This window comes from Benincasa hispida, chromosome 11, assembly GCF_027475165.1.
Source record: "Benincasa hispida cultivar pf3 chromosome 11, pf3_genome.v1.1, whole genome shotgun sequence".
Lineage (NCBI taxonomy): Eukaryota > Viridiplantae > Streptophyta > Magnoliopsida > Cucurbitales > Cucurbitaceae > Benincasa > Benincasa hispida.
In genome coordinates, this window is record NC_143488.1 from 33,891,556 (window position 1) to 33,906,281 (window position 14,726).

The window sequence follows — 14,726 nt, forward strand, 5'->3', positions numbered from 1 at the left end:
ATAAGGTACCCAGCCTTATTTATATACTATAGATCATTTTGACTATTTACTCAAACCTGATCCACCTTTATGTCTCCACATAAAGTTCAAGTACTCATCTAATAGTCAAGGGAATTTTAGGTTTATTGGATTTCTGATAAGAAAAACATCTATTCAATAACACCTTTATTGAATTTTCAGAATAAGTTCCATTGTTTACATACCACGATTTTTAGAACATAAAACCCAATAGTACTCTGTCGAGATCTCTGAGAGTGTCGGTTTTTGTGGGGGTATAGTCAGATTTTGGGTCCCGCTTCTTACTTTAACTTTTTGCCATGATGACCCAAAAGGGTTCATAGGTGGCGGGAGGTCTTCCTATGCATGTGAGTCCTACTCTTCTACAACATTCTTACCTCGAGCGGTCCTGAATCTCGTTCGTGGTGCCAGGTCCTAAAAACAACATAGTCAATTAAAAAAAACTCTAACAAGAAACTTGTCGAGTGCATCCATAATTTAGGTAAAGTTTGGTGCCTACTATTTTAAGAATTTTTTTTAGGGACATACTTGGCAATGAAGAAGAATCCGTTTGAGGCCAATGGGACAATTTAGACTTACCTCATAAGTCAGTCTACAGAACCTAAAACTTAAAATTGAGTAAATGAAACAACCAAGAGTTTGAAAATGCTAGACTCCTAAACCAGATCCTATCAACAAAACATAAGTGCAGAAAGGATATTATGTCCCAATGGTCGAGTCACAGATCCATCCTATCATTCGCCGGTTTATATTTACCTTTACCTAGAAAAAACATGAAAAGAAAAGGATGAGTACATAAATATACCTAGTAAGCGACCCAGTATTGAGCCCACTAGGTGAACTATTAGTCTTCCTATCGGAACTCAAGTGCACAAAATGAATCATAGGCATATGCATGGGTATAAGCATAAGGAGCGAACCTGAAGGCATGCTTTTATAGGTCGTGACCCCGGGGGGCACAGTCATAAACATAAGTGGTGCTCCCCTTACATAGGCATAAGGTGGGAACTCGAAGGCTCATAACATGTGATGTGCACAATGTAATAACAATGCTAACAGTCACTATCAGTCTTACATAGGCGTAAGCATACAATCAAAGTCTTAAATCATGCTTAGATTTCAAAATAGTCTCACAATTTATCCATCAGTCAAACACTGTAACAATACTTAATGTCAAAATTCCATGCAACAAGCTCTCCCCCTAAGTGCAAACAAGAACCTAACATATACAACAATTTAGCTCCACATTCACTTTGCTTAAACTACAATTCCATCACAATACCCCAGCTGCTTACCCAAAAGTTGCCGAAAAATACTACAACCCTGCTGAACAATGTCGATAAATGCCCTAAAACTTCGATCCAAGCTTAAAAAACATTAAGGGTATAACTTAAACTAAACTAGAAATTTATTGGGTATTAAAATAACAACCAAGGACAAACCTAAAAGTGCCCAAAATCTTACCCCAAATAGTAAAAACCGACGGAAACAGACAAGAATCCGATGATAGAAGGGTTGGGGTCGACGCGTGCGAGGACCGACGGAGGAAGACGTCGGAGGTTGCTTGGCCAGATCTAGCATTGAATGGCCATGGGCGACGTCGACAGAGGCGATTGAACATGCGAGAAAGGAAGGGAATGACGTGGACGTCCAACAATTCAGATTTGGTGTTGCATGCGGCTAACATGGGTTGGATGACGCACGGTTGGAGGCGAGATCAGCGACTGGACTTCAACGACGGCAAATGCATGAATCCGACGACGTCTTCGTGCGACTGCGAGTGGTGGCGAGAATAGAAAAAGTTGGGGGGGGGGATGAATAAAAAAAAAACTAACTTAATTCTAAGTCTCCAAATCACTTATCACATATTTTTAAGTCCAAAATAAAATTCAATTTTTTTCAACATCAAAATCCTCAATTAATCTAAGATAAAATAAATTGAACTTGCTTTTGGGATGTCACAAAAAACAAGTTTTATAAACTGTGGTTTTAATCTTCTGGCTTGATTTTTTAAATAAAAGGTGGATAAGAAAATAAAAAAATTTAAAGGTGAGAGTTTTTTCAAAATGTGAAGTACACACCAAATCGAAACTATTCTCAATATGAACCAAAAGCTATTTTTTCCAATAAAAAAGGAAAAGCAAAAAGCAAAAAACAAAAAACAAAAAACAAATAAACAAATAAAAGAAAAGAAGTAAACCTAAAGCATACGGTGTTAGTGTTGTGTCCCTCACTTCTTGCCTTCTCCCTCGTTCATGGTTGCAGCAGCAGCAGCCGCACACCGAATCGAATTCCCACCGGCAGCTAAGGTCTTCTATCGGAACTGGTAAAAGTTTCGTTGCGAACTGAAGGGAGATTCTATGGGGAAGCAGGACGAGCCTCTCCATGTTAGTTCCAAAGCGGAGCTGAAGCGAAAAGAGAAGCAGCAGAAGAAGGCCAAGTCTGGAGGGTTCGAGTCCTTAGGTCTCAGTCCCAATGTCTTCAGGGGAATCAAGCGCAAGGGTTACAGAGTACCCACTCCAATTCAGAGGAAAACCATGCCGCTCATTCTTTCCGGGGCCGATGTCGTGGCCATGGCACGCACTGGCTCTGGTAAAACTGCTGCTTTTTTGGTGCCTATGTTGGAGCGCCTTAAACAGCACGATCCCCAGGGTGGTGTTAGGGCTCTTATTTTGTCTCCTACAAGAGACTTGGCGCTTCAGACTCTCAAGTTCACTAAGGAACTTGGAAAATTCACAGGTCAGTCACATTCTCTTATTTAGATTTTTGGGATTTGAATGTGTATTGGCATGAATCACTTCGCATGTTCTTAAACTCAATTAACGATTGGAACATATTTGACTTCACTGGTTTATCAACGTTTTCTGTTATTCTTTTATGACATTGAGTCGAATTGTTAGCAGTTCTATAGATACCAAACATATATGTCTGTATTGACTATGTAACTTTGTAGGTTTCTCTTAGGTAACTTGTTTATATTACTTGATTATTTATAATGAAAAATGCAAAAGGGATCAATGATACATGAAGATTACAAAAGGTTTCTCTATTAGTAAGAAAGGAAGCATAAGAGTAGGATGCAAGGTGCCTAGATAATTTACACCAAGGGATAGCTTTGTCTGAAAATGTTCGTTGGTTTCCCTCTTGCCATAGTTTCCAAAAAGGTCCACGGTATGTGTTTCCATAGCATAGTTTACCCCTCGAAATGGATGTCCTGCAAGGATATAGTTGAGGATATCTTTAATGTCCTTTGGAAGAGCCGTTGACCATCCAAGCTTTAAAAAATCTGCTCCAAAATTCCATGGAAAGAACATTGGCCAAAAATATGCCTCTGTGTTTCATCATCATCTTTGCGTAAGTTACACCAGCCTGGGGAGATCGGAGATGGTCATACAAGGCTAAAGGCGTATGTCTTTGAAGAACATCTTTGGTGTCGATAACTTCTTGAGAGATTTCCCATAGGAGTAACTTGATCTTCTTAGGGTAAAACTCTTTCTACGTAGCTTTGGTCAGTAATGGTTCCAGTAGTTAGGAGGAGTCAGCGAGTCATCCATGTCAGATAGGAAAGTCATTTAATAGAGAAGGATCCCTTTCTCCAATTTATAACAATGGAATTTAAACTGTAATGCTTAAAAGGCTGTAGATGTTTACACCCATAAAAAGCATCAAAGATAGACATCTCTAAAAGTTCACTTGAGAATCCATTTTTGCCTTGAAAGATTCTTGAATTCCTTTCTTGCTGAACTCTCCCAAAAGTCCAAATGACTGCTCTGACAATGTTTGACCATGTGATTTCTTTGTCCCATTTAAAGTGGAGTCAGTCGAAAGCATCTGAAGGCAAGCTAATGAATCAGGTAGGATCGTGGGAACAACTCAACCCAAATGTCAGCAACAATAGAACAATGGATGAAGATGTGATCCTATGGTTCATTATCTTTTTGACACAGACAACAGTACAACATCAATGATGGGGAGAGAGCAAACAAAGGACATCTTCTCTGAAGTATATCCATAGTGTTGAGGCTAGAGTGACTAATTTCCCGGAGAAGGCATTTAATTCTTTTAGGTCAAGGATCTTTTAAAATCTTTTTGTATAAATCCTCCAAATGCAAACGGTTGCCTGCTGAGAGATGGGAGACTTGATTTGTGGAGAATGTGCCTTTATTATCAAGCTGCCATCTCCTATTAGTCATGCCTCTCTGTGAGTTGAATGCTAGGGATGAGCTATATAAAGGAGGCCCATTCAACTTTTTCATTTCCTTTAAAATTCCTTCTGAAATTGACAAAAAAACCATTAGAGCACAATATCCATGAAAAGGGCCTAAAGATTCCAACATCAAATTCCAGTAGTTTTACATGAATAAGACATTTCGTAAGAGCTCCCTTCTTTTGCTTCATGGGTCCATTGTGTCATGGGGGAGGGGAGAGAGACTTACTTTTGGGAGGATTGTTGGGTGGGGGAGAGTCCTTCCCGTGTCACGTTTCTTCGGTTATATCATTTGTCATATCTTAGAAATCATTTTGTGGCAGACTTTCTTGTGTGGTCTAGGAGCTCGTGTTCTTTTTCCGTTGGCTTTCGTCATTCTTTTACCAATAGGGAAGCTTTGGAGATGGCCATCCTTCTTACTTTGCTTGATGATGTTAGAGTTTGGAGCCCTAGTCCTTTGGAGAGGTTTGCAAGCCTTTTTTTGATTGTTTGGTTGATCCTTCCCCGTTAGGTGAGTCTGTATTTTCGGTGGTGGTTGGGAGGATTAAGATTCTTGGGAAGGTGAGGTTCCTTACTTGGTAGGTTCTCCATGGCCGGGTTAACATGTTAGACAAGCTTGGTAGGAAGATGCCTTTGCTGTTTGGGCCTTTCTGTTGTATCCTTTGTCGGAAGGTGGAGGAAGAGCTGGACGACATTCTTTGGAGCTGCGACTTAGCTAGTGTTGTTTGGGACTCTTTCTTCCAAACGTTTGGGATGATGATTGTTTGCCACAAAGATGTTAGTGCCATGATCGAGAAGTCCCTCCTCAATTTGCCGTTTGGGGAGAAAGGAAGGTTTCTTTGCCGTTTGGGGAGAAAGGAAGGTTTCTTTGGCTGGTCGGAGTGTGTGGGGTGTTATGGGTGTTGTAGGATGAGAGAAATAGACGGGTGTTTCAAGGAGTGGAGAGGGACCCTTGTGAGCTTTAGTCCTTTATTCGTTACCATGTCTCTCTTTGGGCTTCGATTTTCGAAAACCTTTTGTAATTACTCTTTAGGAATGATTCTGCATAGTTGGAGCCCTTTTGTAAAGAGTGTTCCTCCTTTTTGTGGGCTTGGTTTTTTTGTATGCCCGTATATGAATTCTGAATTCTCTTTGCACACCCCATTGGGGAGATAAACATCCGCAATATCTTTGAATGCAATGAGATTTAGAGTTGGGGGATTTGAATCTTTGACTTCTTGGTCGAGGTTGGATGTCTATCTAAACCAACTGAGCTATGCTTTGGCCATAAACATCCTCAATATTAATTCCTCCATCGGTAAGCTCCCAAAGGAAGATTTTGATTTTCTTTGGGCAAAAACCCTTCCAAATGAAATCATAGAACGAGCTATTTCGTTCTTCATTCCTTCCAACAAGATTGTCCATTAAAGATATGACCATAAATTGCATTTGTGGTGGATCTATGGAAGTCGAATAGCTCATATGGGACCTTGGTCTTTATCGAAACCTAAAGAATGAGGATATCATGGAATGAGCTTCTTCATCTCACCATCTTTCCTCAGTGATTTTCATAGAGGAACTGGATGCAAGTATTTGTTCTCTTGAGCCATCACATAAATTCACAGTCAAATTATTAATGGCAAGTATTGTTGGTAGATTTGTTGAAGCAAATGTCTCTTTATGTGGTTTCATTTGGAAGGATTTTTGTAAAATTTTCCTTTGGGAGCTTAGCTACAGTGGCATCAACACTTCTGAAAGTTTACAGAGAAGCTTGCCCTCCCATTGTTTATCCCCACATTGGTGTGTTATGTGCAAATAAAATTTGGAATCACTATTCCATCTTTGATGGACTGCTCTTTTGCTCAAGGATACTGGATTTGGTGGTGGAAGCATTTGGATGGTCCATTGCCATGCCTTAGCGGCCATGACCTTCTTTCATCAATCTGGGCCTTCTTTCATCAATCTTTATGGAGCTTCCTTTTAAGGAATCAAAGAAGTTTTTTTTTGCACACTATCAATAGAGCCTTATTTTTGGGACCTTTGGTGTGAAAGAAACTGATGTAGTAGGGATTAGGGTAAATTGGGCTATCTTAGTCAAATTCTTGATTGATTAGGATTAGGATTAGTTTCCTTGGTTTATTAGGATTAGAATTAGTTTCTTTGATTAATTAGGATTAGGATTAGGTTGCTTTCCAATTCTCTATAAATAGAGAAATTGTCTTATCGTATTGATAATAAATACTTTGATTTGATTCTTGAAGAGATTTCTCCTTTTATCTGTTAGGCTACATCAATTTGGTATTAGAGTAGTCGTCTGGACCAATGTTGACTGCTGTTGGTAGAAGATTGGGAAACTCTTGGCGATGCTGATCGCGAGAGGGAGCTTTGTGAGCTGTGCTCATGAAGAACACATTTCTAATTAGGAGGAACCTTTTAAATTCTAGAAAAGAAAGAAGAATCCTGAGATTTTATTTTTTAAAAGATTTTGCAAGATTGGACTATTATCAGTCAAGGATTTGACTAAGATATCCCAATTACCCTAATCCTTACTACATTAGAAACAATCAGGTCACCAATGATAAGTTCTCTTCTCTCCATTCGGAAGTTTTATGGATTAGTTACTTTTTAATGCTTTTAGTTGATGCAAATGCTAACAGCTTTTTAAGAATTATAGTATCTCAACCATACTCAATTGTGGGATCTCTTTTGTAATCCACCACAGATGGCTGGAACTTTGTCTTCCCTTTTGTAATTTCATTCATCAGTGAAATCTTTTTTTTTTTTCCTCCTAAAAAATTCGGAGGCCCTAAAGTCCATAGCCACACATCTGGATCCTCTTTGAAGGTCACCAAGGAGAGATGGTGATGCCGGAAAAAAAAAAAGAAAAAGAAAAAGAAAAAGAAAAGGTATTGCATAGATCGTACAATATCGAAGTTGTCGATTAATTTAGATTTGGATACTTGCTAGAATTTGGAATTGATTTTGTTTTAAAAGTAGATTATGTGCCTGCAATGACATATAACAGAAAGCTTGAAGAGTAGCTGTGTTATGATTGTCGTTCAATTGGTTATAATATTTTGCAATGTACCATAAATTCTCCTAATTTGCAGTGATAATGTGTTTTAATTATCATCTATAATTTGCTGCAGATCTTCGAATTAGTTTATTGGTAGGGGGTGATAGTATGGAAGCTCAGTTTGAAGAATTGGCTCAAAATCCTGATATTATAATTGCAACTCCTGGAAGGCTGATGCACCATTTGGCTGAGGTTGATGACATGACCTTGCGCACAGTTGAATATGTAGTTTTTGATGAAGCTGACTGTCTCTTTGAAATGGGTTTTGCTGAGCAGTTGCATAAAATCCTTGCACAACTGAGTGAGAATCGTCAGACCTTGCTTTTTAGTGCGACCTTACCAAGTGTTCTTGCAGAGTTTGCAAAAGCTGGTCTTCGCGATCCCCAGCTTGTGCGCCTTGATTTAGACACTAAGATTAGCCCTGATCTAAAGCTTGTCTTTTTTACTTTACGTCAAGAAGAGAAAAATGCAGCATTATTGTATTTGATCAGGGAGCAAATCAGTGCTGATCAACAAAGTTTGATTTTTGTATCCACTAGGCATCATGTGGAGTTTTTAAATGTTTTGTTCAGAGAGGAAGGTATTGAGCCGTCTGTATGTTATGGTGAAATGGACCAAGATGCTCGCAAGATTCATATATCTAGATTTAGGGCAAGAAAAACAATGTTCTTAATTGTGACTGATGTTGCAGCTAGGGGCATTGACATCCCATTGCTTGATAATGTTATCAACTGGGACTTCCCTCCAAAACCTAAAATCTTTGTACACCGAGTTGGACGAGCTGCAAGAGCTGGTCGAACTGGTACAGCATTTTCATTTGTGACTTCCGAGGATCTCCCCAATCTTTTAGATCTTCATCTTTTTCTCTCAAAACCTGTAAGGGCTGCACCTACTGAGGAGGAGGTCTTACTTGATAAGGAGGGTGTATTCTCTAAAATAGACCATGCAATTGCAAGTGGAGAAACTGTATATGGACGTCTCCCTCAGACGGTTATTGATCTTGCTTCTGATAGAATTAGAGAAACAATTGATTCTTCAGCAGACTTGATTTCTCTGCAGAAAACTTGTTCAAATGCATTTCGTATGTATTCAAAGTCCAAACCTCTACCTTCAAAAGAGTCTATCAGAAGAGCGAAGGACTTACCTCGTGAAGGGTTGCATCCAATCTTTAAAAATGCTCTTGAAGGTGGTGAATTAATGGCATTGGCCTTCTCAGAGCGCTTAAAAACATTCAGGTCAATGCAATAAGATTATTTTCCTTTTATGTCAATACGTTTAACATTTCTACCAAAAATTAGTTTTGGCCTGGTAAATCATGATTGTAACAGTTATTTATTTGCACCAGACCCAAGCAGACAATACTGGAGGCTGAAGGAGAAGCTGCTAAGTCAAGGCATCGACAGGTTTGTTTAGGGGTTTTGTGACTTTTCTAGCTTGTGGCGTTGGTTAAATAATTTGATAACAGTCGTTGATGAATCCACAAGCGTTCTTTTATTTTTATTCTTATTCTTATTATATATGTAGGTAGTGTTTATATGGACCAACATTTTGTGTTGATGAAGATAGAATGTCAATCTCGGTTTGATGTGTTAAACATGTTTATGTATTGATGAATGAGATGCAAATAAGAGAACAGAAACCCTGAAACGAGGCCAAAGGAGTTATGAAAAAGAATCTCCTATTGACATTGATGCTTGGTACAATAACAAAAGTGTTTAGAGGTAGAACTTCAGGCAGAAGAAACAAAAATTATGGTTTCCCTAATATTTTTTATGTTCGTCAAAATATTTCTCATCACTCTTATTCCTTTCATTTTGAACACTTCACACACAAGGATTTCAAAATGTCATCTTGAATCTCCTCACAATGGATTTTTTTTTTTTTTTTTTTTGGTGGGGGGAATGAATTGTAGAGTTGTTGAAACTATGCGGTGACTTGGTAATGTTCAATTTCAGCTATTTAATATATTTGTTTGGCTTTATTTGGTTCAAATATTTGAACCCATTTGAATTAAGTTCTGTGATTCCACTGAAATTAGTTTGTGTCATACTGAACATACTTGAATTTTGTTAATTGAAAATCTCTTTTATACTTTGATGAAATAAGATTGCTTCCATATCTGTTTTATTTAATTTTGTTTCTTTTTTCATAATTAAATTATTTATAATTTTTGCTTCCCTCTTGGATAGTTTATGTGTCAAAGGATCTCTTCATTAATGGCACTTTTGCAGGGTCCTAGTCAATGGGTTGATATAATGAAGAGAAAAAGAGCTGTTCACGAGGAGGTCATTAACTTAGTTCATCAGCAACGCTCTGCTAAGCACGTGGAGGAGGTGGACTTTCAACTCCTTTGGATAATTTGGGTTTCTTTTACTAATGTTAAATTTTTCGTAGTCAGTATTGTCAAACTCGTACATTACACAAGTTGTGTTGCATGAGTTGATTTGAAATGGAGGTAAATCAATTTGAATTGGAAATGAGAGTAAAAGCGTTGAACCATACAATTCTGATTGAATCGCAACTATCGGATTCAATATTATTCAAACAGAATGGTAAATAAAACCTAAAACTAAGAATACTGACTTTAACACAGAGAAGGCGGAGAAGATGCTGCTGGCAATTGGCGTGGATAAACAAAACAACCAGAGAAGCTGGCAGTGAGTCAGTGACAATTATTGTGGTTGGAAAAACAGAAGATTTTGAGTCTTTCAAAAAGGAGAAGAAGAAAGGTTTGGATGAAAACGAATGAAGAAAAAAGGAAGAAGGAAAAAAAGAGGAATACAAAAAGCCTGACACATGCATTGAAATCTGAAAGGAAGAAACTAAAAAAGGAAAAAAAAAACTAAAAGGAAAGAATAGAAAAATAGGAAAATGATAAGGTGGTTTGACACAAACATTAAATCTGATCAGAAAACAATAAATTAGGGGGAAAAAAAAAGGAACAGAAATTTCATTTAAATTCTATTAGCTGATGTTGAACTTTGAAGTTAGCTCAGGTTTTCATACTTATTTTGAAATTATCTCATGTTTGATTATATATTTATCTATTGTAGGTTATCTATTTATGCTTATATTTTAATATTAATTATCAAATTAAAACTTCCAATATACGACGCCTTTTGATACTTGATACTCTAAATTTTAATTTTGATACTTGTTCTGTTTCACGGGGTAATAACCTTATCATAGTGAGTGGAAAAAGCTTGTTGTTGGGCTTTTGACCTTGAAGGCCTGAGCTTCCTTATGAAGATCTGCCAGATAATGTTTTATTCATATTCTGAATATCTTGCTATGCCTAAATTGTACTTAATATTTTCAGGAACTCCCATTGGAAAACATTTCTTCAAAGGATAAGGAGAAGAAAGGTATGCCATTCTGTCTCTTCTAACCCCTTCCCTGTGGCAACTGGAAGAGACTGATGTTATTCCATCTGACGTTATACATTTGTGCATGAAATCTTACCCAAATCTATTGAAAATGACTTCTTTTAGGAAAAGGCCTAGGTTTCATTTAAAGCATAGTACATGTATGAGAGACGAGAGTTGATGGTTACCTGAATGTGCTCATATTCCTTTTCAACTAATCTCCTTTTTTCTTTTGTTGTTGAGAAATAGTCAATCTCCTTGTTGAATAGCCACATTACCTATGAAGCACGGATATGTATCCGATATTGATTTGTCAAGATATGCCTTGGATATATGTATGATATGTGATTTTGCATCTCTCTCTCAAAAAAAAAAAAAAAAAAGAAAATCGGATATGCATATCTTGTGAAAAGAGACGTTAAGGGACACACTCTTAGATTTTTAAAGTTTAAATAAGAGGAGAAAGAACCATCAGTAAATAAAGAATTTAAAAGAAGCAGAATAATAACTAAAAAAGACCATGATACCATGTTTAGTATTGCCGGTGTGTTAGTCGGAGAAGAAAACCTTGTGGAGAGGTTGCAGAAGAAGACCCCGTGGAGGTCGGCGACAATGGAGATGGACATGGTCTTGCCGGTGATCAGAGGAAGAGCAAAAGGGGGATCTGGAAGATGAAGAGGGTTCAATAAGTAGAATAGAAAATGAAGACAAGACTGTCATTGATGGGGTTGAAAACATTTAATACTACTAAAATATCATATAAACAAGGTCTCCTTTTTCTATGTATGCGTCCCAATCCCATGATAATTAGGTGTCTCTTCATTTTTTTTTTAAAATTCTTGACCGTTTCTTCACTCTTATTTGTTTGTTCCTTTTTTTTTTCCTATTCTAAATTAGTTAAGTTCAAGTTTTCAACTTTTGTTTTCAAGTTAAAGATGAGTATGCTCCACTAAATTAACAATTAGCATAAAATGTTTTAAATTTGTATGGTCTTTTGTATTGATGTTAATTAACTTGACATTGATGGTTTTTTTTTAGTGGATTGTATTTAATATCTTTATGTCAAATTTGCATGTATCCTATTATATCCATGTATGCTTTTGTTAGGAATCAAGGTAGTATGGGATGCCTTTGTCCCACATTGGTTAGAATGGGATGACCAATGTAGTACTTAAGTGGCTTGGCTCTCCCACCCCAATAGCTAGCTTTTGGGATGTGGTTCTCCAAGGTGCTTAAGTATCTTACAATGGTATCAGAGCCAGTTGTCGACATTCCGGAGTGGAACCAGCGGAGGGTTCTGACCGGGTGTGGTCGAGTGAAGTACCGTCGGAGTAGCTGGCGGGATGGCTTTCTGGAGATGGGGTATTGTTAGGAACCAAGGTAGTATGGGATGCCTTTGCCCCACATTGGTTAGAATGGGATGACCAATGTGGTACTTAAGTGGCTTGGCTCTCCCACCCCAATAGCTAGCTTTTGGGATGTGGTTCTCCAAGGTGCTTAAGTACCTAACAACTTCATAGCATATTACCCTTCACTCTATCAACTTTATTCCATTCAAGAGGGTGAAATTGAATTAGACTAATGGAAAAGTTGTGTGCCAAGCAACGTTCCTTTTATAGGATGGGCAATCCTTGTAGTTTTTTTTTTCAAGGTAAAAAAAGCTCTCATTTTGCCTTTTGGGTAACAAATAAAATTAACCAGGTGGCTTAGATCCTCGTTAAGCCTGAATATATTCTTGTGGATAGTTAGCGCATCCATATTATTTTCCTTCAGAACAGATATTGCCAAATTAATTCTAAACATCTTCCTGTCACTTTTTTCATGCTAATATGATAGCCAAGCTCTCTGAAGTGATCGAATATTTTTTCTGGTTTTAGGACCTCAAGGATTAAAAAGAAGAAAGACTACAAGTTTCAAGGATGAGGAGTTTTACATAAATTCAGTACCAACAAATCATGTAGGCCTTTTGCTATTTACTAGCCTTTTTCATTTTTAAAAAACATTATTTTAAGAGTGTTTCTTATGATATTGAAAAATGCAAATAGAATTATTTTGCTGACTCTTGTGCCTTACCTACGTTTTGGTTTGATTTATAGCATACAGAAGCAGGGTTAACGGTGAAGGGCGATCAAGGTTTTGGGTCTAACAGGTACTTCACTTGTACTGGCAAAGGAGTATCGTACGGGCTGTCTGGTTTAATTTTATGATTGCAGCTACAAATTTCCTTCATTAGTGTGATATCATAAACATTTCTTTGAAGAGAAGGGGTTTGGTTTTATATCTCTTTAACTCTTTCAGCAATACTCTATATATTTACTTATTTGACAATGGTTAATGGTACATCTCTTCTAGGTTGGATAATGCGGTTCTGGATCTAGTCGCTGATGATAGTTCTGGCATGCAGAAACATAAATCTGTATACCATTGGGATAAGGTAGGTACCAAGCATATGATTAATGTGGATACCTAGCATGTAGCTCTTGTTATCCCTAAATCCTTATAACCTTTTAAAACTTTTTGGTGACAGAGGGGCAAGAAATATGTGAAGTTAAACAATGGGGATAGGGTCACAGCCAGTGGAAAGGTGCGTTCTTGACTTTCTTCTTTACCAATGCGGTGTTTGTTTTAAAATTCTCTTAAATGTTTTGGGTTTCTATCAATTTTCAATTTTTAAATCTCAATTTCTAGGATCCTTCATCATTGGAATAACTTAATGAAGCTATTTTATTCTATAAATTTAACAGATAAAGACAGAAAGCGGTGCAAAAGTAAAAGCTAACAAGACCGGCATATACAAGAAATGGAAAGAACAATCACATAATAAGATCTCTCTCAAAGGAATAAGTAAAGGAGAACACGATGGTGATTCCATGAACACTGCTGGTAATAGACTTCTTCCTTCATCATCATGAGTTATTCGTGAATTTTCATTCACTTAGTTTTAGTATTTCAACATATGTGGAAGGGAATGAAGATAAACGTTTTAGTGCCTTTTAGTTTGCTCATTTGTCTGTGAAATGTGTGGTAGGGAATCAGCGAGTTTTGGGAAATAAAAGGAAGTTTGGACAGGGAAAGAACAGGCACTCGGTGCCTAATGCGCATGTGCGCCCTGAAGTTAAAAATCTAGAGCAAATTCGGAAGGAACGGCAGAAAAAGGCAAATAAAATTCAACACATGAAGAACAACAAACCGACGAGGGGCAAAAAATCTGGTAAAAGGGGGAACAGAGGAAAAGCTAAGTAGGATGATAGACGTACTTCTTTCGCATCTTTCCGAAATTTTTCGATTGTCTTAGAGGTCTCTTAAGAGGGAAGATTTTGTTTTCACTTCGTTTTTAGGAGACTTCAAACTTTTGACTTGGTAATTTTAGAAGTACTTCTATCATTGGATATAGTGTTGTATTTATCTATTAGAAAGTAAAGTTTCCTAGCTTTAGTTTGTATGTGTCCATGAGAGATGTATCTCATAATTATTTATGTTCAGTGCTTCTTTATCTTTTACTTCTTTTTTCCCTCCTGGGATTAGTAGTTGGAGACCATGAGGTTGGTTTCTCTCGGCCTATTTTGGGTTAACGGCAAGAATTGTCAAATATAATTAGGTTTTTCAAAGATGTTCATTAGATTTGCTTATCAAATATATGACCAAATGAATATTTTTAATTGATTAATTCATATCTAACAGTGGTCTAAAATTCCCCATAACAATCACCTACAAGATTTAAATAAACAAATATTGAATACTTAATCATATCAATTCGTATAAAATTCAGTCTAAAATTAGTTGAAACAAATTTCAAATTCAAACACCAAAATCTAAGTTTTATCGAGTCTAACATAAATAAAAGTACTCATTCTCATGTTGTACAAATATCTTCACGACGTCTACTTTGATCTCGAGGCTCAACAAAATCTCAGGAACATGTTCGATAGACAACACAAAATTATCCACGAAAATTGGCTACTTCAGGTTTAGGAAATCGCTGATATATTGTATATATACAATTGTGTACAAAATGTTTAAGCCAGAATAAGAGAATACAAAAAGGTTGAACCTGTATTTTTGTGAAAAATAGAACTTCCAA

The 14,726-nt window shown here is 37.1% G+C and overlaps 1 protein-coding gene across 1 annotated transcript; it reads left to right on the top strand.

The window, feature by feature from the left end:
* Nucleotides 1–2,200: 2,200 nt before the first annotated feature.
* Nucleotides 2,201–14,145, top strand: LOC120090497 (putative DEAD-box ATP-dependent RNA helicase 29). Its single transcript, XM_039048209.2, has 11 exons — nucleotides 2,201–2,757; nucleotides 7,354–8,515; nucleotides 8,626–8,683; nucleotides 9,512–9,613; nucleotides 10,600–10,645; nucleotides 12,523–12,602; nucleotides 12,742–12,794; nucleotides 12,998–13,079; nucleotides 13,173–13,229; nucleotides 13,390–13,528; nucleotides 13,674–14,145. The coding sequence occupies exons 1-11, from the start codon at nucleotides 2,379–2,381 to the stop codon at nucleotides 13,886–13,888; spliced, it is 2,373 nt and encodes a 790-aa protein (XP_038904137.1). The 5' UTR covers nucleotides 2,201–2,378; the 3' UTR covers nucleotides 13,889–14,145.
* The last annotated feature ends 581 nt before the right edge of the window (nucleotides 14,146–14,726 follow it).

Coding starts and splice junctions, on each gene's coding strand:
- LOC120090497 (XM_039048209.2), top strand. CDS start 2,379: ATGGGGAAGCAGGACGAGCCTCTCCATGTTAGTTCCAAAGCGGAGCTG. Junction 8,516..8,625: donor GAGCGCTTAAAAACATTCAG/GTCAATGCAATA, acceptor TATTTGCACCAG/ACCCAAGCAGACAATACTGG. Junction 12,795..12,997: donor CAAGGTTTTGGGTCTAACAG/GTACTTCACTTG, acceptor CATCTCTTCTAG/GTTGGATAATGCGGTTCTGG.